Here is a 25368-nt window from a genome sequence, read left to right as displayed (position 1 = left end):
AATTTCTACTTCTCAAGTCATTTCAATAGCTGTAAAGGTAAACATCAATGCTTTATTTTTGTATAACAGCTGTCCTCACCTCACCACTTTAGCCATATTTCAGATCCCCAATAGAGAGGATAGTATTTGGACCAAAGGTCTCACGTTTCACATCAATGAGAAGAACAATATTAGGAACACATCTTCACTGCGTTCACTTCCAAATACTACAGATCAAGGATCAGGTCAAGATCATCTGGAGGATCTCTCTTGAGAACGTAATACAGATGGAAATTCCATAGTCCAGGCTGCTGGCATGAGACACTCTGCAGCCAAGAAGATCTGGGCAGGGCAGAGAGCTCTACTTTTACAGACGAGACTCAATACATCTCAACAGCAAGAGGTCTGCAACCATAGGAAATACGCAGGTAAAAGCCAGTCCAAGAGCTGAGGACTCACATGAGTTGGTGGCTTCAATGCAGGGCATCACTGGCTGGCCACACTTGGAAACCAGTTCATTTGTTACATTTCCAGTTGCAATTGACAAAGACATCCTCAAAGTCTTCCTCTTTCCCCACCAGCTTGCCTTCCATTTTATCCCAGTGCTGCAGGCTCTTTACCCAGACACTGATCTCAGATGAGCTCATGTCTCAGGGAGAGATGGGGCTGCTCACATGTGATGTCCAAACCTGACAGCACTTTGTGGTCTGGTTGTGCTGCCAGCATTGAAATCCATACTCTTGTGTGAGCTCTCCACATGGCTTTACCGACATCTCACTTGGGACACAGAGAGGACAGGGCCTTATGTTGCTAAGCAAATGAGGGCTTTGGAGGTGCAACTTCCCATTATGATACACCGAGAGAAGTAGTGCAGGCAAGCTTCAAATCGTATTAAGGCCTGATTCTGCTCCCTTTGAAATCAGTAGAAGCTTTGCTGTGGTCTTCATCAGGCCACTAGTGCACTTTCAGGACCACCAGCTATGGCCATGCCATGTCACAACTGACTGGAGGGCTGGTGAGAGTTGTCCATATTTTCCCTCAGTAAATCCCCATGGATGTTAATGGCAAAGGCCAAAGCCATCCATCTATGCAGTTATAAGATACAACCCAAGAGCCTAGACAAAGAAAAACAAGCAGGAGGAGGGGGAAGAAAAATCAGAAGAGGCCCAGTTAGAAGGGAGCCTTTGGACTGTGCCATATCTGCTTATGTTTATGAGGCCTGAGCATGCTGGAATTATACTCTTGGCAGACACTTGACAACAAGTAGGACACTTTCAAGCACTCTCCTATGTGCGAGTCCATTGATTCTGGAGACGCAGGTCTTATCACAGAAGGGGCAGGTGTTGGTAGCTGTTGGAGGGGTGCAGTGCAGTTTTTGCTGCTCTTTTCTTCCTCTTCGCCTCTCCTCCTCGTCCGCACTGCGGTGGGACCTCTCAAATTGCGCCACCCTCTCACAGATTGCCATTCTTCACTGGGGATGGTCCTGGGCAGCGTTCTCCCAAGTGTCAACCCCGATGCTGCACTTTTTTCATGTGTGATTTCAGCATGTCCTTATATTGCTTCTGCTGGCCCCCCAGTACCCCTCTGTCCTTCCTCCAATTTGGAAAACAGAATCTGTTTTGGGAGGTGCTGATCAGACATCAGAACCACGTGACCAGTCCAGCAAAGTTGTTGGTGAATGATAATGGCTTCAGTGCTGGTCACGTTGGCCTCTTCCAGGACACTAGTGTTCGTGTGCCTGTCCTCCCAAAAGAGATTTAGGATTCTCCTGAGGCAGCGTTGATGATATTTCTCAAGTGCCTTTAAATGATGCTTGTATATTGTCCAGGTTTCAGAATTATACTACATAAATACTGAAACTAAAATTATAGGCAGTGAATCAGGAAAGGTCATTAGTACCTTCCTGTTCACTGTGACATGACTTCAGTGTGACTCAAACCTATGCTATTTTCAACATGTGCTTATGTGTGGTCCAGACGCAGGGCCATGCTTACCTCATATGGAACTCTACATATGTTTTAACCTTGGTAAGGAATTCAGAGATATCTTTTTCTCTAGCTACATTTAAGTGGATACAAGAATGGTGAAAACGCATCACCAGTAGAACCTTTCTGGAGAGTGAGAAACAGCCGGAAAGGGCTCTTTGGTGGTGTGTTGATGAATTTATCACTGGCTATTAGTTTTGTGAGTGAGTATTTCTTTTGCACAGCAGACAGTCTGTATTTTTCACACCTGATTCAACAAAGGGAACATGACTGGCAAATTGTCCACTGTACTGCCAGTGGCTGCTATTTGGCCAGAACAAATATTTAGAAATCCAATAAATAATGAAAATGACAGTAATAGCCTTTTCTAACAAAGAGAACACATGGCATGAGAGCAAATTAATCACAAACACAAATACAGGCATGCTGTGCCTCATGACCACAGACCTGAAAATACAGTGGAATGGGCAGCAACAGGATTCCCACAGGACAGCGGAGGCATCTGATGCTTATGATGTCAGAGAAGGTTACCGTGGAGTACTATGTGTCAGTAGTTATTACATTCTAGAATTGCCATGGAGAAACCTAAATCACATTTTCATATCATGCCAACAAAATATTCTATTCTGGACTATTTATTTAGGGACTTACAATACATTCATCTCTGTGGAATGTGAAACATTGCAATCTTGCAGCCTTTGCTCATCTAGGTAGTCTTTTTGACTAGTCCTACTGACTTGCATAAGTCAAGGTGGGAGAATAGATTCCATATTAAGCATATGTGGTCCGTCCACACTGCAATAAGGACATGTGATTGCACCAGGTGCAGACATACCTGAGCTAGTTGTGACATCAGGAATCAGCAGTGAAGCTGCAGTACAAAAGACAGAGACATGGGCTAACCCTGCCAACTTGGGACTCTGGGTACATACTGGAGTGGCTAGCCTGGGCTTCACCACTGCTGTTACTTAAGATCCAAGCTATCTTAGGTCTATGCATGCTGCATTCATACCTCTGGGCTGCTATCTCGTATCAGCTATTATCAGAGAGGTAGCTGTGTTAGTCTGTATCTTCAAAAACAACAAGGAGTCCTGTGACACCTTATAGAATGACAGATATTTTGGAGCATAAGCTTTTGTGGGCAAAGACCCAAAGCGGGTCTATGCCCACGAAAGCTTATGCTCCAAAATATCTGTTAGTCTATAAGGTGCCACAGGACTTCTTGTTCTATCAGCTATTGACATTTCTATTACTGTTTAAGGCCTTTGGACACCATCACAATAGAAGTAATCTGGGATCACAGCCCAGCTGTCCAAGAAGCTGAGCAAACAGCAAAAAGATTGTCCCTACCCCAACATGCTTACAATTCACACACACCTAGAAAACCGGATTTCTAATTGATGGTGGTCTTGTTTGGAAATCTCCCCCTTCCTCCCTGTCACAGTGTGTCTCAACCTTCCTGCTGTGATGGTTGGATAGACCCCACCCCCACACTAAACAGGAAGCAATTAGATTGATGCTCAGGGACCAGGTGGCCCCTTGCTACCACAGCTGTGAATCTTGCAAACTCTGGAGGAGGAACTTAGAAAAAGGAGTTCAGTGGAAGGCAGCTGGGGGAGGTGAGATGACCTACAGCCAGGGAAGGAGCACTACTTACTGCCAGAGGTCCAATGACAGTGACCTGACTCATTCCAAAGACGATACAAGGCTTCAGAACAACACTCTCCAACCCAGAGGGAAACTCTCGGTCCCTCACGTAGTCCTGCAGATCTCCCTGTGACTGGACACTTCATAGGAACCCAGAAAGGGGAGCACTCCAACACATGGCGGGGGAGCTGAGACACTCCAAAGCCAGACCATGATGAAGCAAAGTGGTAGTTAGAAAGAGGAATTCCCAGGAAGAAGACAACCTACTGCAACCCCGCCTGACCATGAGGCAGAGCTGATGGTGAGTGTTCCTCTTCACAGCTTCCCAGACTCCCTCTGAAAAGTGATAGAAATTCCCTCACGAGACACCGACTCACAAAACCAAGACCTGTGTGGGCAGATGGACTGGTTGGGGTTGGGAGACTCACAGATGGGCTGGCAGGAAACAAACAGCCGTTACTGACCAGCGATGCTCAGAACCCCTATGCTAGTTCCACTAGTTGCCTGGGGCAGGGGGAAAGAGATGTTTTCTATGTTGTGATCTCTGTAGGGAGGACTAAGGCACGGAGGCTTTTGGGAAGAGGGCTGTAGCATGATAAATACGATCCATGCAGAGCTGGGATCCCAGGTGTCCAGCTCCTTATTGGAGAAGGCCTGAAGTAGGAAAGGGGACACAAAAGGGAAGTCCCTGGTGTGTCTTGGGACGTTTGTGCAGTTGGAGGAGCAGACAGTAGGTACAAGCAAGATACTGCCAAGCATGGGAGGTCAGGGAAGGAGCTGGGACTCTGTATTGAAGGGTAGCCAGCATTGTGATTAGAAGAAGGGCCAGATGCAATCATGGAGGTGGTGAAGGTAGATGCATTGGCTCATTTTGCAGGGTGAGGAGGGAGGATGGTAGAGAGCAGGTGGATGCGGTGGTTAGAACTGCAGGAAACCGGGGAGACTGTCAGGGAGCTGGGGGGAGCTTCAAGGAGCTATGAGCAGCTGGTGGGGAGCTGGGGGAAGCTGGGGAGAGCTGCAGGAAGATGGGGGCAGCTGTGGGGGAGAGCTTCAGGGAGCCACAGGGATCTGAATGGGAGCCTGGAAGACAGGGTGGTGGGGAGCTGGGCCGGTGGCTGTGAACAGTTGCAAGCTGCCTGAATCTGTGGGCGGTGGAGTACCACGATGGATGGTGGATGCGAGGACCCAAGAGCAGCCAGAAGCTGGGACCCAGCTGCCAGGACCTGCAATCAGTCAGGAGATGGGGGATGGAGGTGGGAGTACTGAGGCAAGATAAGTTTCCCCTGTTTGGAAAATTCTTGTGTCCGGTTCAGGTCTGCTGGGCCACTTCCTAACATGGGGTCAGTGTGTGTGTCTTGGAGTCTGCAGCTTCCTCAGTTGCTGCAATTCCCTGTAGCTCAGACCTCCCTCTGGTTTGCACAGGTAGCTGGGTGTCTGCCTGAGTCTCACCGCCTCTGGCTTACTTGGTCCCAGGCTCTGGATGCTCCTCTGCAGGAGCCAGCAGAAACCATCCTTCCTCTACTGCAATCGGCCCAGACTGAGCTGGGCTGCTCCCTCTTATACTGGCCCTACACCCTGAGTGTGCCCAGAAGGGACATGCGGAGGTGGGGTATGTGGCCTCCTCTGCTTAACGTGAGGAGTTAACCCTTCCCTGTCCAATGTGGGGTGAATGGGTGGATACTAAGACACGATATGCACTAAAGTCCCATTAAACACATGCTTAAGTGCTTTGCTGAATTTCAGTCTAAGACATAACAAGTTCTCTTATGCTGGAATATTGCTACATTTTGTGCACATTATGGAACATGAAGGTAAACGCGGAGAGGGAATCATAAATGTGGACGAAGTATATGTATGATTTTTATCTAGGCTCTCACTTTTATACTGGAATCCCAGGATGCAGCTGCTTTTTCCTTAAAGAAACAGCTGCAGCAGCAAAGGATTTTCAAAACATAGACCCTGGAATTCTGGCACAGATCCAGGCCCCATTCCCTTCTCATGCTGGAAATCAATGAGTCTGCTTGCATAAGCTACACATGCAGGATGTGATCAAGGAATCACATATCATTCTTACAATACAAATAGTTCCCTGAACTAAGCAGGACCACTACCATCTTACGATATGAAACATGTTGTCTGTCTCAGTCCTGTACATATATACACATCCTTTCTCCTCTGATACTCTGCCCTCCCCTTGTTTAAGGAGAGCACAGTACATTAGAGGTTCTTTATCTGGAGTTGGCTGCATCTCAAATGTATAATTAATGGCATGCTGCCACCTTTTGGTCACAGAAATTCTGAGTATTAAACACATCATGCAAAAATGTCACCACTGATGTAGCCCACATGGTACTCTGTAATAATACTCAACAAGCAGACTTTTAGCGTCACATTGCTTCCTCCTTGCTTCTTCCTTACAAAGTATCAATGTCCAGTTGCTCACTCCTGAGGTAAAATCATCTGTATTAAAAGGACCACGTGTTTGCAATTCCCATAACAGTACCATTAAAAACTTCCCACTTTCCATTTGATGTTCCATTCTATCCACAACGTAGAGAAATAGCACTTCATTCACACTAACTATTATTCATCTCCTTAGCCTGTTGGAAAGGAGTTTGCTTTGATGAAGAAACACTGGGTGTCACTGCTATGAAAAGCAAAATAGGAGTGTTTTCTGCAGAATGTAAGCCTTTAGAACAGTGATGGGCAACCCAGGCTGCTAAGCTGGCTGCGTGAGTGGCCCTCCTTCAGCTCAACGGGCCGCAAGATTGTTGTAACCAAGAGTATGTCCTGGGATGGGATAACTTTGCTAATTGCGTTTGTGTGCCTACAATTTGCTGGATGTGCTGACTAAACCATAACAGCGCTTTGATTGGACACAGAGGAAGCGCACAGCTCTGACAGACAGTGTTGTGCGCAATCAGCCCGTACTTCATGTCACGGGCCCTGGCTTTTCATGGGTGTCACTTTTGTAACACTGGTAGTTAAAAAACAATGTGGATGAAAAAGAGCAAAATCTGGCACGCTGCATGTGGACAATGGTATGGGCTAAATGTCTCATGGGCCAGAGTTAGAAACTTGAAGGGTCACAGACAGCTTGGGGGTGCAGGCTGCCCACCACTGCATTGGACTAAATTGTTTGGGGTAGGAGCTATCTTTGGTTATATGTGTGTATAGTGATCAACATGACAGAACTAGTGGCTCTAGGCTCCTCAATAATAATAATAATAACAATAATAGCCAGGGCTTTCAGAAATAACTCATTGAGCTGTTAGGGAAGCTGAACTCCCAGGAGAAGCAATTTGTAGATGAGGATGCGCTATCACAGATGTTATTTGTGGAACCATGTCTGCCACTATTTGACATATTTCTTTCTGTGTTTCTGATGCCAACCCACCACACACATCAGGGCTTTGTGCATTGAACTGTTGTTGAAGGATGTAGAAGAAGAGAGATGAGGCTCATCGGGGGCTCTCCAAGACATCTGTAAATTTGAGCCACTTTTTTCTTGCCATCGCAAGTGGAATTTTCACACCCTCTCAGGATTCTTACATACAAGTTGTTTGAATTTTATCAGGTAACTCAACATCCACATTGGAAAAGCTGCCACAGTGTTTAGACTGAGCAGAAGGGTCTGGCAAAACAACAAACTCACAGAACATACAAAGATCTGTGTGTATTGAGCATGTTTTATCAGCATGCTTTTTTATGGTAGTGAGACATGGACATTAAATTCATAACAGGAAAAGAGGCTCAACAGCTTTCATATGTGCTGCCTGCCTCAAATCTTTGAAATCTCCTTGAGGGACAGAGTCACCAGCATTGAGGTGCTCAAACAGGCCAGCACACTCAGCATGCAAAGACTCCTCAGACAGAGATATCTCTGTTGACTTGGGCACATGTGCTGAAGGAGTGATGAATGCATCACAAAGGACAGCCTCTGTGGTGAACCGGGATCTGGAAAAAGGCACCAAGGGTGCTCAAAATTGTGTTTCAAGGATGTATTCAAGTGTGACCTCAACGAGGGGGACATGGATGTGGACAAAGGGGAAGATCAAACTTAGGACCACAACCTGTGGAAAGCAGAGCTCAATAAAGGATTCTGGAGTTACAAGAGGATGCAGTTCAGGTTAGAGAGGTGAAAAGAGCTTGTGGAAGGCAGAGCCCAAATGGTTGAAACATCACCTTTAGAGGTGAGAGATGTGGGAGAGACTGCCTCTCTTGAGTGGGTCTCTTCAGTCATGCTCTCAGCTGCCATAAAACTCTAATTCCCCTTGGTCTTTCAAGATGGAAGGATACCTATTACTACTACTGCTTTATTTTGACAATTTTTCCTTTCATGGTTATAAAACTTTAACTTTTTGAATCTGGACATCTACTGTCATTAAGCAATTATTGTCTGATGCACCCATAATTTCACAAAACTGTGACTATTTAAATCAAGAATCTGAAATAATGTTTATATATAAACACTGATCATTCTCCATCACCTTCATTTTTAAAAAATCGATTTTTGTTAAGCCTACGTATGAGGAAAGAATTGAGAGGACAGGAATGGGGAAAGCTATTCTGGCAGGTAAGGACTATGCAAATAGGGGAGTTTAGTTTTCATTTCTCACTTTAACATGTTTGCATTTTTCATACAAATACCAAAAGCTGTGTCTACATGTGCACGCTACTTCGAAGTAGCGGCACTAACTTCGAAATAGTGCCCATCGCGGCTACACGCGTCGGGCGCTATTTCGAAGTTAACTTCGACGTTAGGCGGCGAGACGTCGAAGTCGCTAACCTCATGAGGAGATAGGAATAGCGCCCTACTTCGACGTTCAACATCGAAGTAGGGACCGTGTAGACGATCCGCGTCCCGCAACGTCGAAATTGCTGGGTCCTCCATGGCGGCCATCAGCTGGGGGGTTGAGAGATGCTCTCTCTCCAGCCCCTGCGGGGCTCTATGGTCACCGTGGGCAGCAGCCCTTAGCCCAGGGCTTCTGGCTGCTTCTGCGGCAGCTGGGGATCTATGCTGCAGGCACAGGGTCTGCAACCAGTTGTCAGCTCTGTGTATCTTGTGTTGTTTAGTGCAACTGTGTCTGGGAGGGGCCCTTTAAGGGAGCGGCTGGCTGTTGAGTCCGCCCTGTGACCCTGTCTGCAGCTGTGCCTGGCATCCCTATTTCGATGTGTGCTACTTTGACGTGTAGACGTTCCCTCGCTGCGCCTATTTCAATGTTGGGCTGAGCAACGTCGAAGTTGAACATCGACGTTGCCGGCCCTGGAGGACGTGTAGACGTTATTCATCGAAATAGACTATTTCGATGTTGGCTTCACGTGTAGACGTAGCCAAAGAAGGATAATTCCTCATTTCACATATTTTAGATAGGTGCCATCAACCAGTGACCAGTAGTTTGGAATTGATTCAGTGAGTAACTGTGCACCTGCTCTGAGAGGTTGAAAAACTTCTGATTTCCTGAAACACAACAATTTGAAAATTGCTTATTCTCAAAATATCACATTTTAAAGCAAAAAAGGGGGACTTCTTGTTAGCTGGGTTATTGTGAAACCTGACAAGTAACATTGGATCCACTTCACCACTTTTAGTATCATTCCTACCAGTGAAAGGACTATTCATGTACACAATATAGTTTTTAAATAACACCAAGCCTGACTCTGAGACCCTTATTCCATAATTATGTGACTGCTGCAACTGACTTCACTGGGACAATTTATATGTGAGTAAAGATTACCCTCATGAGTAAGGACTACAGAACCAGGCCCAATATCTCTTACTTATGGGCAGTGCCTTTTTTGTGAAAAAACAAAAACAAACAAAAAAAAAAAAAGAGGAGCCGGTACTCAGCAGACTCCTCTCCTCCCCAGGTCAGTCCCATGGCTGGGGCTGTTGAGGTGCTAGTACTCAGTACCAGCAAGTACCAGCACAAAAAAACCCACTGCTGACAGGAAGTAATCCACACAGCAATCAGACTGCATTAGGGTCTCTCCAGCTTTGCCATCATTTCCTTAGTGTAAGCATCTCTTTTTTTCCCTTTTAAATCTATCTAATATTTTGTAAATTACATAGATTTGATGAACCTATTAAACATATTTAGGCAGCAACTTTACTGAGAAGCAAAGGTAGCACTCAGCACGAACGAGCCAAACGGACATACTCTGTTGTACAGTATCAGTCATATATGGTTATTTTGTAACACAGATGGAACCTTTGAAACAAAACAAAATTAGAGATTCATAGTCTTGCCCACCCTTGCAATTTTAGCATGTGTGTTATTGTTTTAATTTAAACTTCAGCTCCAGGAGTCCTGTGATTGCACTTTACATTTGGTCTCCCTCACACTCCCTAATCCTCCCCCCGCCAAACAGGACATTTCTTGCCCATATGAACATTGGGAAATGCTTCAGCCTCCACAACCAGACAGCAAATTAAGAAACCCAATCACTCTTACTTTGAAATCTCCCATGTATTCCAAGGCCTGATTCACAGTCTGTGAACAAGCCGGTCTGGCAGCACATACTGGGCAAAGCAAAACTTCTCTTGGAATATTATTGCGTGGCAGGGAAGATCACTTGTATGCACAGAACTGTTCAAGATCCACTGAGTAGGCTCAAATGAAGTTATTTTTCTTTAATGTAGAGAATGGCCATTAATATTTGTGCCTTACCTGTGTGATCTGATCCTCTCTTTACCAAGATAGGACTGTCACCTGGAGGACATTTTAGAGTGTTGTTTTTCTATTCTAGCTTTAGAAGTTCCAGAGGGCAAAGTTTCTACTGCTTTTCTGGGAAGATTATGCCATGGCCTGATACATGTCTCTGTCAAGGTTTCCTGTCTAATAACATCTGACTCTTATGTGGCACTTTCTATTGGAGGCCAGCATCATTCTGCCCATCTTGCAGATGATGAAACTGAGGCACAGAGAGAGGAAGTGACTTGCCCATGTCACACAGTGTGGCAATGGCCAAGATGAGGAAGGAATCTTGGTCTTCTGAGTCCCGGGCAGGTGTCTTATCCATGTAAATCTACACTCCCACACTACATCAGCGCAGCTGCCCTCTCCTGTTGGCCTAATGGCTCTGACTCCACAAGAGGCAAAAGCTATGCCAGCCGTAGGTGTTGCATGGTGTGGAGACAACTTTAAGTCGATGGATCTTACATCAGTCCGGGTGGTGTTTTCACACCTCTGAGCACTGTAAATTACATTGACGTTAACTGGAGTGTAGATCAGCCCTACAACACATTGCCTCCTAGTCTTAATTGCTTCCCGTTGCTCCTAGTTGAACCTTTGAATACCTTCTCTCTGCCCATGTTGTTTACACCCGTAATAGAGCGGCAAGCCACTAGATGGTACCTCTCCCCATAATGGTAAGTATTGGCTAGCCAAGCTGCATGTATTTCTCTCTCTCCTAATCTTTCCTCTTAAATCAATCTCTCCTGCCGTTGATGTTTTTGTTGGTACCCTTCGGATCTCATGGTGCTCAAAATGCCTTCAAAAGTATTCTACCTACGCTCACAGTAGAGACCTGTAGGGAGAATATATTGCTCCTTATTCTGTAGCTTGATTCTTATCTTCTGCCTATGCAGCTCAAAACTGCATTGACCTTTTCAGCACTGCATTGTGAACTTCTGTTCATTGTGAACTTACTGCATTGTGAACTCATGACTAATTTCTTATCCACTAGGACTGAGGTCTTCAAAGCCACCTAAGGGATCTGTTTGCCCAGTACCCACTGAAATTGCTGGAGATGCAATTCTCTCTTTATGGCTTTAAATATTTCAGCTTGTCTCTTTCGGCATTTCTGGTTCAGAAGTCACCATTCTTTGCCCTCCCCTCACTCCCCATTACCGTCAAAGTGTTCTAGATTAGGTTTTCCCAGCTGCATTAATTTGCTTTTTCCAACTGAAAGTACGTGTTGTCAATTACTATTTTCCTATCCTAATGAGTGTTGGCAACTCCTTCTAACATTACAGGATCTGCATATGTTGTTAGCAATTTGATGCATATTCCCTCTCTCAAGTCATCAGCAAATGTATTAAAGAAGTCTAGCATTACTTTTACAGAGCCTTGCTGGACACTTCCTGCCAATTCAATACATTTGTGTTTTCCATACCCCTTTGTTGGTGGTCTTTTAGCGAGCTTTCAGTACACATGAAAATATTCCTAGCCATGCCAATTTGGATTATTTTTTCAAATGAGATTTTTGTGAGATACAGTATCAAATGGTTTACTAAACAACAAATACTTGGCGTGTATCACATTCTCATCCATTAATTGTGTAATTGTGCCTAAAAAGTTTTCATATAAAAATAAACCAGTCAAATGTGTCTAAAGTGGCCCAGTCTTCATAAACTTAAGCTACCTTTTCATCATGGAATCATTAACTTCTGCTCATATCTAAAATTTCACTAATAGCAACTGTAGTCTTCCTAATTAACAGCATTTAGATTCTGTTTCCATGTTCAAACCTACAGTAATTAACTGCTGCACAACAATTTAGGAACACTGTCAATGTTTTTGGTGAAATATTTATTGTGGGCTGTGCAAACTAAATATTTGCATTCATCCTGTCAAAAGTCTGCTCTTTAGAATGGCAACAATCAGTCCCATGTGATGTTCTCAATGGCAGAAGTTCCTATAATGTTTGTGTATATATTGGAGTTACTAGAAATCTCCTTGTTAAGTCTCTGGAGTATAGTGAGAAAATAAAGATGAATATAGGAAGAAATAGGAAGAATGAGCTAGAATTATCAAATGAACACTCACTCTGGAAAAATAATCCAGAGCAGATATACCATATAATGAGAAGCAATAACCAAGAAAGATCTAGCTAGGACAGTGAAGCACATTAGGTGAGGGGCTAGATTCTCAGTTAGTGTAAATACACATTACGCCAGCTGAGGATCTGGCCCCCGAGCATGCCATGTGACGATATTAAAGAAAAGCACTTTCTATCTTAACACAGAGGCACCCACTCACAGAATCAAAGCAGTTCATTTTTAATATTCCATGTGATGGAACTTCCACTAATTTTATTTGGGTACCAGCTGACAGGAAGGTGCCTTTCTTTCAATTAAAAACCACAACTCTTTCTTCCTTTTCACATTGAGGAGTAATAGAGGAGAAGCAGTTGTAGCAGGTAGTGACAGCTGTGGGTGCTCTTAGGCAGGATGCAGCAGGGGATGGTGGAACATTTGGATTCTGTTTCTGTTTCTATATCATGTTGTAACCAGTTGGTTGCAAATGTACAGTAGATATCTCCTTAGCTTGAACACTTGTCACAGAAAGGAGATGTTTTCCTACATGTCTCTAAGACCCAGGTATCTAATGGTAGTTAGGTGCCTAACTTCCATTGAAATCAGTTATCTTATTTTGAGGAACTGGGGCTAAGTCACTTAGTACCTGATTTACTCATACTGTCTGTCTCTAATTGTTCTCAGGCTGTGACAGTCCTCCTCCCTTCCCTCCACCTCGCCTCTGTCAGACTCTGGCTTTTGATCAACTATCGACATTAAAACAAAAAAGCAGTAAAGTAGCACTTTAAAGACTAACAAAATAATTTTTTAGGTGAGCTTTCATGGGACAGACCCACTTCTTCAGAAGATAGCCATACCAGAACAGACTCAATATTTAAGGCACAGAGAACCAAAAATAGGAATCAAGGTTGACGAATCAGAAAAAAAATGATCAAGGTGAGCAAATCAGAGAGTAGAGGGGTGGGTGGGGGTGTCGAGAGTTAGATTAAGCCAAGTATGCAAAAGACCCCCTATAATGACCCAGAAAATTCGCATCCCGGTTCAAGCCACATGTTAATGTGTCAAATTTGAATGTAAAAGAGAGTTCAGCAGCCTCTCTTTCAAGACTGTTGTGAAAATTCCTCTTCAGTAAGACGCAGACTTTTAAGTCATTAACAGAATGGCTCACTCCATTAAAATGTTGGCTGACTGGTTTGTGGATCAGGAGCGTTTTTATGTCTATTTTGTGCCCATTAGTTAACTGGTTAATGGGCAGAAAACAGACATAAAAACACTCCTGATCCACAAACCTGTCAGCTGGCATTTTAATGGAGTGGGCCATTCTGTTAATGACTTAAAGTTTGAGTGTTACTGAAGAGGAATTTTCACAACACCCTTGAAAGAGAGGCTGCTGAACTCTCTTTTATATTCAAATTCAATACATTAACGCATGGTTTGAACTGGGATGGGAACTGTCTGAATCACTATAGGGGCTCGTTTGCATACTTGGCAGTGAACAGTCCTTGGACTAGGCCACTCAGACATCAGATGTTGTCATTTATTAGTTATACTCATGCCAAACAGTCCATGAAACACATGTGACTACCCAAAAAGGACAAAGCATAAGAGAGAATTTTAATATGCTTAAATTAGGAGTCAGGTGTCAGATAACTCACAAAGTATATTGCTATACTGAGGTCAATTATTGCCAGACCATTGTCTTTCATCATGTAATACCTTGACAGTTACTTCTGACTTGAAGGGCCTAGCAGGGTGCCAGTTGGGTTGTAGAGTAGAGACCACAATAAGCAGGGGCAGGATTCCAAAGAACAGCAATGGAAGAATAAGGTAAAAGAGACCCCATAGGCTTGCCAGGTATTCAGAGATGTTTGTGAGATTTTAACTATGTTTGTATACGTTATGGTGGACACCTGGGAAATTCATGTTTGAATTACATGACCGATACATCTGACAGCAAAATCTCGTCATATTGGCGAGCCACAGCATCCTGCAACCACACAGCGGGTGCTGCTCAGATTACTTGTAGTGCCTACAGGCCCCAAAACTGAAGCCCCGTGGTGCTCGGCGGCGCCCCATGAAATGCAGTTCAGTGCTGGGAACCCTCATGAATGTAGAATTTCACAAATATCTGGACGCACCACACAGGTGGCTAGGGCACCTTCTTGCAGCGGCTCCAGAATCACCCGGCGGGCACCTATGGCGTGTCGCACTGTGTCCCGGCAACAGCAGTGCCGCATGGATGGCTACAGTGCCTTGAGCTCTTCAGCGGCGGCATCGGCGCACTGCACTGTGAGGCGGCAACAGCAGCGCCGTGCGGGCGGCTCCGGTGCCTCACGCCGGGGAGAGGCAACAGTGCATGGGACAACGAGCCACTGGCGAATAACTGAATTTGCGAGTGTCACAACCTTGCTGTGGAGGGATAATCCGTGGCACGAGGAGACCACAATGTAAACTGACAGAAAGACACGGTTTAAGGGTGGCAGTCCTGAAACAAAGACATTTCAAAAATCAAATGGAGAGAGAAATCTCTGAGCTGCAATTTATTTGCAAATTTGGCTGCATTAACCAAGGATTAAACAGAGACTGGGAGTGGCTCCAGATTAGACTGACAATGGGCCATACCCCCCCCACCCCTGTCTTATTTGACCTGTTTTTTCCTCTCCTCATACATACTACTGATAATGGGCCTTTTCCACCCTGACTGAATAGACCTCGTCAGCTCTGGCCCTGCCTTTTACTGGGACCCTACTCTTTAAATACCCTTCTGAAACCGTCCCCCGACCCATGCATCTGACACAGCGGGTCTTTGCCCACGAACGCTTATGCTCCAAAATATCTGTTAGTCTATAAGGTGCCACAGGACTTCTTGTTGTTCAGAAAGACACGGTGTGAGTGATGGCCATATTTCCAAAAGACCCCAACACCTCACAGCTTCTTGCCAACACATTGCCCAGAAGGCAGCCAAGGAGTAAGCAAGCTGCCAGATGCTCATAGGTGCCCTAATACAGGGTTTCACAACCTTTTTAAAATAAAGTGCTCCTTTTTCAAAAAAAAAAAAAAAAAGTACCCCCAGACTTCTCTTGTGTACACCTCAAGGTACACGTACCCCTGGTTGAGAAACATGATCCCAAGGTAATCTGAGGTCTTGAAAGAGGTGCCATTCAACTTTTCCAGACTACTGTACTCTTTGCAGGAGTCAGATTTGTTTTGAATACCAAGTTTCACCTCTCTTAAAAACTACTTACTTACAAAATCATGCAAAAATATCACAGAAGAGGACAACTGAAAACTTGCTCATGTTCTACCATCTTATTAGCAAATAAATTAATTATAGAAATTTTGTACTTACGTATCAGCCATTTCAGCATAAGGCATATGCAGCATTAGAAACAAGTCATTGTCTGAATGAACTTTTAGATTGTACTGGCTGTTCTAGTGTTTTTTATGTAGCCGGTTGTAAACTAGGCAAATATGTTGAGTTGATGTACTCTCCGACAGACCTCAGTGTATCCCCAAGGCTGTGCGTACCCCTGGCTAAGAAACACTGCACTAATATGATAAATGAATGTCCCTGGATAGCCTAATGTATAAGGTACTACACTGGGAGTTAGAAGATTTGTTGCAAAGAGAGCTAGAGAAGAAATTGAGCAATGACACTTGAAGATGCTGGGCCAGGCGACAAGCGACGTTGCTAGCTCCAGACATTTGAGAGTCAAGCTTACAAATCATGGGGCTGGCTTAACAATCATAACATTCTGCAAACAACTTTTTGGGAACCTCCTGGCCCTGGAGATGTTAGTTGTTCCCATTTGCAATCTTTCTCCACATTGAGGAACTCACTCAGATTGAAGTGACATTAGAGGAGGTTTTGGAGTTAATTGATAAGCTGAATAGTAACAAGTCTCCAGGACCAGACGGTATTCACCCAAGGGTTCTGAAAGAACTCAAATGTGAAATTGCGGAGTTATTAACAGTGGTTTGTAACCTATCCTTTAAATCCACTTTGGTACCAAATGACTGGAAGACAGCCAATATAACGCCAATATTTAAAAAAGGCTCTAGAGGAGACCCTGGCAATTATAGACCGATAAGTTTAACATCAGTACCAGGCAAATTAGTAGAAACACTAGTAAAGAATAAAATTGCAAGGCACGTAGAAGAGCACGAATTGTTGGGGAAAAGTCAGCATGGTTTCTGCAGAGGGAAGTCGTGTCTAACTAATCTATTAGAATTCTTTGAAGGGGTTAATAAACATGCGGACAAGGGGCACCCAGTGGACATAATATACCTAGATTTCCAGAAAGCCTTTGACACGGTCCCACACCAAAGGCTTTTATGTAAATTAGGTGGTCATGGGATAGGAGGAAAGATCCTTTCATGGATCGGGAATTGGTTAAAAGACAGAAAACAAAGGGTGGGAATAAATGGTAAATTTTCACAATGGAGGAAGGTAACTAGTGGTGTTCCCCAGGGGTCAGTCCTGGGACCGATCCTGTTCAACTTGTTCATCAATGATCTAGAAAATGAGGTAAGCAGTGAGGTGGCAAAGTTTGCAGATGACACCAAGTTGTTCAGGACAGTCAAAAGCAAAAGGGATTGTGAAGAACTACAAAAAGATCTCAGCAAACTGAGTGATTGGACAGCAAAATGGTAAATGAAATTTAATGTGGGTAAGTGTAAGGTAATGCATGTTGGAAAAAATAACCCAAATTACACGTACTACATGATGGGGTCAAATTTAGCTACGACAGATCAGGAAAGGGATCTTGGAGTTATAGTGGATAGTTCTCTGAAGACATCCACGCAGTGTGCAGCGGCAGTTAGTAAGGCAAATAGGATGTTAGGAATTATTAAAAAAGGGATCGATAATAAGACAAAAGATATCATACTTCCCCTATATAAAACTATGGTACGCCCACATCTCGAGTACTGCGTGCAGATGTGGTCTCCTCACCTCAAAAAAGATATATTGGCATTAGAAAAGGTTCAGAAAAGGGCGACTAAGATGATTAGGGGCTTGGAAAGGGTCCCATATGGGGAGAGGCTAGAGAGACTGGGACTTTTCAGTTTGGAAAAGAGGCGATTGAGGGGCGATATGATAGAGGTATATAAAATCATGAATGGTGTGGAGAAAGTGAATATAGAAAAATTATTTACCTTTTCCCATAATACAAGAACTAGGGGACACCAAATGAAATTGATGGGTAGTAGGTTCAAAACTGATAAAAGGAAATTTTTCTTCACACAGCGCACAGTCAACCTGTGGAACTCCTTGCCCGAGGAGGCTGTGAAGGCCAGGACTCTATTAGGGTTTAAAAAAGAGCTTGATAAATTTTTGCAGGTTAGGTCCATAAATGGCTATTAGCCAGGGGTAAAGTATGGTGCCCTGGCCTTCAGTACAAGGGCAGGAGATGGATGGCAGGAGATAAATCACTTGATCATTGTCTTCTGTTCTCCTTCTCTGGGGCACCTGGCATTGGCCACCGTCGGCAGATGGGATGCTGGGCTCGATGGACCTTTGGTCTGACCCAGTATGGCCATTCTTATGTTCTTATGTTCTTATGACTTGACAGTTATGATGTATTTTAAAGACCAGTGAGTTGCACTGAACCACCTGACTCCAGGAGCTGGGGCTTTGAGATGAACACCAGCAGGCTTGTGGCAGGAGCTGGGCCTGCCTGGGGCACGCTGGAGAAACATAGGGTTTCTCCTGTGCCAGGGTGACATGACAGAGCCCGTGCCATGAATTCATAATAGGGATCAGGCCAGGCCCTTTGAGCAGACCAAAGACAACTCTCGCCAGGAACTGGAGCGAGAGCCACTCTCAACATGGCGTCCAGCTCAGCCCAAACTGGTACCGCTGACCTTCCTCCCATGATGCCGCTCCCTGGACGGCGCTTCGATCTGATTGGTCGGCTGGCAGCGGCGGCCGGAAGCGGCTCGGTTGGCAGGGAAATTTAAACGTTAGAAACGGCCGCCCGCGCTTGGGGCTGGTGTTGTGGTACGTGGGGGGCACTGCGCGGCGCTCCGGGACTCGTCTCCGGGCAGGTGAGCGCGGCCTGCCCGGGATGAACTGGGATAGGGGGCGTTACTGTGCGGGTCACCTGCCCCACGCTTGCCCTTGACCGCCCAGCTCCCACCCCGACGGCCCCTCCCCCTCGTCTGCCTGACCCCGCCTCCCAGCTCCATCCCGACTACCCCCACGACTGGGTCCCCTCCGTCACTGCGGCCCTGAGGCTGCCTGGGGGGGCCCTCGCCCCCGGCCACGCTGCCCAGCCGCTCCCGGCAGCGGACCTGGCCCTGTGCTCTGGGGCCTCGTTGGGGTCCCCCTCTTGGCTGCCCAGGCTGCTGGCGGTGGATGGGCCTGGGCCTGGGCCCGGGTGTTTGTACTCTCGGGGCTGCACTGTCACCCCAGATGCTGGCTGCCTGACTGCGGGTTCGGCGCCGTGGTGAGGGGTGGAACTGTCCGCCAAAACAGTGGTTGAACGAGCAAAATTATACTGCTGAAGTGTCGGCTGGGGTCCCACCGGGCCCGTGGGTAGGGGTTCTGCTGGCCGCTGCCACCACTTTTGCGTGGCTGTGACCGGGGCTCTTCCTGCTGGCCTGATGCAGCTCGGGCCAGAGTCAAGCCAGCCTGGCCCAATGGTGGCTGCAGTCATACCTTCCCGCCGGCTGGCTGGCTGGGATCACGGCTGTCACATGTGGATGTGGCCCCCACCTGCTAACTAAGTAGTGGGAGGGTCCACATGCAGCCCATCACGTTCTGTGGGTGGTTTGTGTAACTTTTTTAATTGTTGTGTATACCTGGAATTGCCTGATTCTGCTGGTTTCTGTCCATGTTTTTTTTTTCCCTTACTGGGATTACCAAAATGACAGGCATGTAGAGTGGGGTATGTGCTGATTGCACACAACATTGGTGTTTTCCTTGTCATCCAGTCTCAGTCAATCAAAGAGCTGCTAAGGCTTAACTGGTGCAGAGCACAAATTTAAGGTATCCAAGCACAGTTAGTAAAACTACTGTAGCTTGGGAGCCCATCTTGGTCATGACAATCATGTGGCTCTCACTAGTCTAGGTTGCCCCTCACTGCATTAACTTTTAATAAAACAACAGAAGGGTAGCTGTGTCTGTAGAACCAGATTTGGCCATGACTAGTTCCCTTAACAGTTGTCTACATTGAGTATACTTTTGTTTGTCAACCAGATGGCAGTTATGAGTCATGACTTCCTTATTGACCTAAACTAAAGTGAAGGACCACATAGGATGAGAGTTTTGTGATAGGTATGTGTACTCTGGTCAGGCATAGCCTATGGTGACCAACCTGGCATAGCAACTGTTGAAACATCCCTCAGCCACTCAGACTAGCCTGATAAAGAAGGGGAGACTATCACTATTGCAGAATACTGTGGTTTGTTGTAAGGTATGTAATTATGAAACAGGAATTTTATTATCTGAAACAAATTCAGATGTTTAATTAGTACTGTATTGATTAGAGGCTTGATAGGGGAAGGTCCAGTCGGTGCCCTTAATAAGATGAAAGGGAAGCCACAAATGTGAGCAAACATTTTAGTTTCTGACTTGGATGGCAGAAGGAATCATTGTTTGGTTCCTGACACTTGATCTAATGGAGTGTGAAAATGAAGTCTAGTGACTTTGCCATTAGACACTTCAGCATGTTCTAGGCATACAGAAGCTTATTACTGAAGCAGATTTTCAGCTTGAATGTGAGTGTCAGTTAAATCAGTTTCACCATGAATGTGAAGTTTCAAGGTTCTGTTTTAATTTATTTTGCTAACATAAGTGTTTCTTAGGTAGAAATCTTAAAGAATACATGATTATGTTCTCATATGCTTTGCCAGGTTTTCGGAATTACGGCTAAACTTTGCCTATCTCAGCATGGGTGTAGATGACTATGAGGAAATTCTCAAGTACTATGAATTATATGAAACAGTTGGGACAGGTATGTTTCTCATGTGTTAAATTAAAACAGTGAACACTTATTCTTAATGCGTCATCCTCACATACAACTCAAAAGCAGCTTGTTAAAATAGCAACTAATCTAGAGATCAGATTTCATGTGTTTAGTTTGGTGAAGAAAATTGAGATGTTTAATCCAGAAATCCCCTTAGTATATTTAGCTGTAAAAAGCTTTCTTCAAGCTGTAAGGCTTGTTCCTAAAGTGTGACTTTAATAAAGGAGTATTGAGGAGAAAATTGATGTTTATCTTGGATTTTTTAATGCCTCTCTCATAAATTCAGGTGGCTTTGCGAAGGTTAAACTAGGTCTCCATCTTCTTACTGGTGAAAAAGTTGCAATAAAAATAATGGACAAACTGGCTTTAGGGGTAAGTCTATGTACTGTAGTGTCTGATAAGATGCTGCAAGAGATTGCATTTTGTAATGGGAAACAGCCTCTGCTTTACTCCTGTGAAATGTCTTTGGGCTTGTCTACACATGCACTTTTTTCTGGGGGGGAAAAAAACTGGAGCATTCACATTGCAATGCATGAAAAGTCAGGGTAAGAGGGCTTGTCCCTTAAAATAAGTCCAGCTCTGCAAACTACTTTCGTTCACCTCCTCCCCCATCCAAGGCTGATGATGAATGTGTGAGAACAAAGTGCAGCTACAGGCTTATGTGAATGCTCCTTTTGCAATGCTGTGGTTGTGTGAACATATTTTGACTTATTTAGACCTTGGGAGGTCAAAAAAGTATTTTGGGGTGGGGGGGGGCCATGCAATGTAGACACAGTCTATGTGTAGAACTGTTAGACATTCTTCTGAAGTGTCTTTCTAGAAGCAGAAATTTATTAACCTCCACAAATGCGTATTTTTGGTGACAATGACATTGATGGGACACTAATTTCACAGATTAAAGTAATGTAAAGATGCTGCATTTTAGAACCCAATAATTTTTGGCAACTTTTGCAGGAAAAAATATTCCAACTTTTTAATTGTAGCAATTGCATTAAAATTGTCCATCTGATCTGTATGCCAAATTCTGAACTTGTATTAGTTCTGCCAAAGCTGATACTGGACTGACTGTCACTAGTTGCATTAGTGCTTATTGTAGGAGCACTGCACCAGGATATTGAAATAACTATTTTTTCCCCCATAGGATGATTTACCGCGTGTTAAAACAGAAATTGATGCAATGAAGAACTTGAGTCACCAACATATTTGCAGATTATACCATGTAATAGAGACAGCCAAGAAGATATTCATGGTTTTGGAGGTTAGTGCCACAATGATGCTTTTGGAATAGCTAAAATACTATTTCAGTCTTGCTGAATGGGATGACTAGAAAGCTCACTTTTGGGAGTTCTCTGCTGTCCCTAGGTACAGATCACTTCAGAGGGCAGATATTGTGAAAGGGACATGAGTTTAAAATAGGTCACTTTGAATAGTCTTGTAGCCTCTACAAAAGCTCCTCAATTAAATCAACATTTTTGGAAGAATTCAAATAGGCTGCACACATTGCAGTGACTGAAACTGAGTCTGTCTTCCAGAGGAAGAGCTATAAAATAAAATAAGACCCTCAGGCAGTCTAAGCTGACTGCATCCCTTCAGCCTACCGACATTTATACCTCCTACTGACTGTACAAGAAATGCTGCTGCATAATCCTAGTCCATTTTGACTTAATCTTTCAATTGGATCACCCTTCTCCATTGCCTCAAGTCAAAATTTGTCATCACTTTCAAGGCCCTACTTAATGCCACCTCTCCATATATATCTCACTTGGTCTTATTACGGTTCTCTTCTGCCATTGTGGCTGAACTCTGCTCTATCAGCTTCTTGCATTAATTTCAATTTTCATACTGTCCCACAAGCAGAAAAAGTGTCTATTTGAGTTTGTTAAATTGCTAATGCTACCTCATTTGAGTTGCTCCTAAAAATTCTCTCCTGCCATGCTTACAAGTGAGTCAGTGTTAACTTACTTTCTTTCGTTTTTTAAAATGTGACCCAGAACTGCAAATGCATAACTAAATTCTGCCATCTTCCTACTATGTATAATGCATGTATATTGTCCTGACTAAAAATCTCTTTAGCCTTTCAGATAGGGGTCAGATTTTACTCTTGTACAGCAAAATATCCTGCTCCTGACTGGGGGGATTGGAGGAAGGCAATGGGACTTTGTCATTTCAGTTCCCATACAGTAGTGCTCAGTGTACTGCTAGGCTGATCAGGGCTGCCTCTTTACTAAGTCTTATAAGTGTGAGGTTACTTTGTCTCAAATACCATTGTTTCCTATCTCATTGCAGTATTGTCCTGGAGGAGAGCTGTTTGATTATATAATCTCCAAGGATCGCCTTTCAGAAGAAGAAGCGCGTATCTTTTTCCGTCAGATTGTTTCAGCAATTGCTTATGTGCACAGTCAGGGGTATGCCCACAGGGATCTCAAACCTGTAAGTATGACTCGTTTTTTTTTTTTTTTAATAAAAATCTGGCCACTACTTTCAGTATTTGTAATGTACGCTTTCAAATGTGATGCAGCCTTTTTTTAGTTAAGCTTCTTCTCCAAATGAGTAGCTTACCTTTGCTGTCCTGCCGTTATAAGGAATGATCTTCCTATTCCATGTCATCAAACTTTTCCCAATATGGTTTTCTGAGTCCAGTTTTACTCTCTGGCATACCAAATCAGCAGCAGAAGGAAGAAAGCTTATTTAGTACCCAACTCCAGACTTCAAGTTAGCCCCAGTCAGTCTTCTTCCCTTACTCCATATTCCATTTCTAATAGGAAACCATGCTTTTGCTGCCCTCCTCCATGTCACTCTTGTCACTCAGCAGCACAAGTGCCATGTTCTGCTTCAGCCTTCCTAAAGGGTGATGTAAGAGGGTGCAGTGGGAAACCATGTGACACTCTGATTTCCTAAGAAACCAATTGCTTTAACATGTATTTGTTTGTAGAAACTTGTGTTTTATGGACTGACTAGAACACTTTGAGGGGGATGAGAATGCTAGGTGAGGAATTTCACTGTATGACTGTAACAGAGATGGCAGTGTTAGTCTATATACTATCCAAACAAAAAAGCAGTCCAGTAGCACTTTTAAAGACTAACGAGATAATTTATTAGGCAGTGAGCTTTTGTGGGATAGACCCACTTCTTCAGACTGACTGCTTCCTGAAAAATGTAGAGAACATTTCTCTAAACATATTCTCTTCTGGGGAAAAGGCTGAACATTGCTTATAGTCTTTAGAGGAGATGGGTCTATCACCCAAGGGATGTTGATAAGGACACTGGGAGGATGGTGAACAGTACTAGTTGATGGCTAGAAGAGATGAGGAAACACTTACTCATCCTCTGGCTGGGATGTTCTGCCAAGTGCCCTCATTACCACCATTTTCCTTTCCTCCAGGAGAACTTGTTGATTGATTCAGAACAGAACTTGAAGCTGATAGACTTTGGTCTCTGTGCAAAGCCAAAGGTGAGTGTGAGAAAGAAAATTATGCTAATTACAAAGTAGTACATCCAAATACTTCTGCTATTAAAAGGGTGTTTTTAATAACACTCAAGTCTCCAGCCAATGCTTCAGTTATTTGGATTCTGCCTAGTCATTGTAAATAGTATTCAGAGGGAGAGGGTCCGCTGCTTCTTCCAGTTTGATATCACAGAATCACAGGGTTGGAAGGGACCTCAGGAGGTCATCTAATCCAGCCCCCTGCTTCAAGCAGGATCAACCCCCACTAAGTCATCCTAGCCAGGACCTTGTCCAGCTGGGACTTAAAAACCTCAAGGGATGGAGAAACCACCACCTCTCTAGGCAATGCATTCCAATGCTTCACCACCCGCCTGGTGAAGTAGTTTTTCCCTAATATCTAACCTACACCTCTTCAACTTCTGACCATTACTCCTTGTTCTGCCATCTGACATCACTGAGAACAGTCTCTCACTCTCCTTTTTAGAGCTTCCCTTCAGGAAGCTGAAGGCTGCTACTAAATCACCTCTAACTCTTTTCTTCTGTAAACTAAACAAGCCCAAATCCCTCAGCCTATCCTCATAGGTCTTGTGCTCCAGACCCTTAATCATTTTTGTTGCCCTTCGCTGAACCTGATCCAGCAAATCCACATCCTTTTTATACTGGGGGTCCCAAAACTGGACACAATATTCCAGCTGTGGCCTCACCAGTGCCGAATAGAGGAATAACTGCTTCTCTAGATCTGCTTGAAATGTTCCTCCTAATGCACCCTAGTATGCCATTAGCCTTCTTGGCTACAAGGGCACACTGTTTACTCATATCCAGCCTTTCATCCACCATAACCCCTAGGTCCCTTTCCATCGTACTGCTGCTGAGCCAGTCAGTCCCCAGCCTGTAACAATGTTTGGGATTCTTCCGCCCCAGCTGCAGGACTCTACACTTCTCCTTATTGGACCACATCGGCTTTCTTTTGGCCCAGTCCTCCAATTTATCCAGGTCCCTCTGGATTCTCTCTCTACCCTCCAACAAATCTACCGCTCCCCCTAGTTTTGTGTCATCCGCAAACTTGCTGAGGGTGCAGTCCAGTCCCTCATCCAGGTCATTAATAAAGATGTTGAATAACACCGGCCCCAGAACTGAGCCTTGCACACTCTGCTTGAAAACAGACCACCATCCAGATATTGAGCCATTGACCACTACCCGTTGGGCCCGACCATCAAGCCAGCTTTCTGTCCATCTTATAGTCCAAGGATCCAATCCATATTTCCTTACCTTATGGACAAGAATGTTGTGGGAGACCATATCAAATACCTTGCTGAAGTCAAGGTATATCGCATCCACTGACTTCCTCATGTCCACAGAGCTTGTTACCTCATCATAGAAGCTAATCAGATTGGTCAGGCAGGACTTGCCCCTGGTGAATCCATGTTGGCTACTTTTGATCACTTTCCCCTCTTCCAAGTGCTCCAAAACGAATTCCTTGAGGATTCCCTCCATTATTTTCCTAGGGATTGAGGTAAGGCTGACAGGTCTATAGTTCCCTGGATTGTCCTTTCCTTTTTTTAAAGATGGGCACTATATTTG

The 25368-nt window shown here is 44.5% G+C and overlaps 1 protein-coding gene across 1 annotated transcript in view; it reads left to right on the top strand.

The window, feature by feature from the left end:
* Positions 1 to 18582: 18582 nt before the first annotated feature.
* Positions 18583 to 25368, top strand: part of MELK (maternal embryonic leucine zipper kinase) — a 45246-nt gene continuing 38460 nt past the window's right edge. The window contains exons 1-6 of the mRNA XM_074994014.1: positions 18583 to 18821; positions 20230 to 20330; positions 20629 to 20714; positions 21484 to 21600; positions 22629 to 22772; positions 23725 to 23793. Coding sequence (XP_074850115.1) covers positions 20267 to 20330; positions 20629 to 20714; positions 21484 to 21600; positions 22629 to 22772; positions 23725 to 23793 — 480 coding nt within the window. The 5' untranslated portion in view covers positions 18583 to 18821; positions 20230 to 20266. The remainder of the gene's footprint in view (positions 18822 to 20229; positions 20331 to 20628; positions 20715 to 21483; positions 21601 to 22628; positions 22773 to 23724; positions 23794 to 25368) is intronic.

Source organism: Carettochelys insculpta, chromosome 5, assembly GCF_033958435.1.
Source record: "Carettochelys insculpta isolate YL-2023 chromosome 5, ASM3395843v1, whole genome shotgun sequence".
NCBI lineage: Eukaryota > Metazoa > Chordata > Testudines > Carettochelyidae > Carettochelys > Carettochelys insculpta.
The sequence above is the reverse complement of the archived record's forward strand: the minus strand, read 5'-3'. Positions and strand labels throughout refer to the sequence as shown.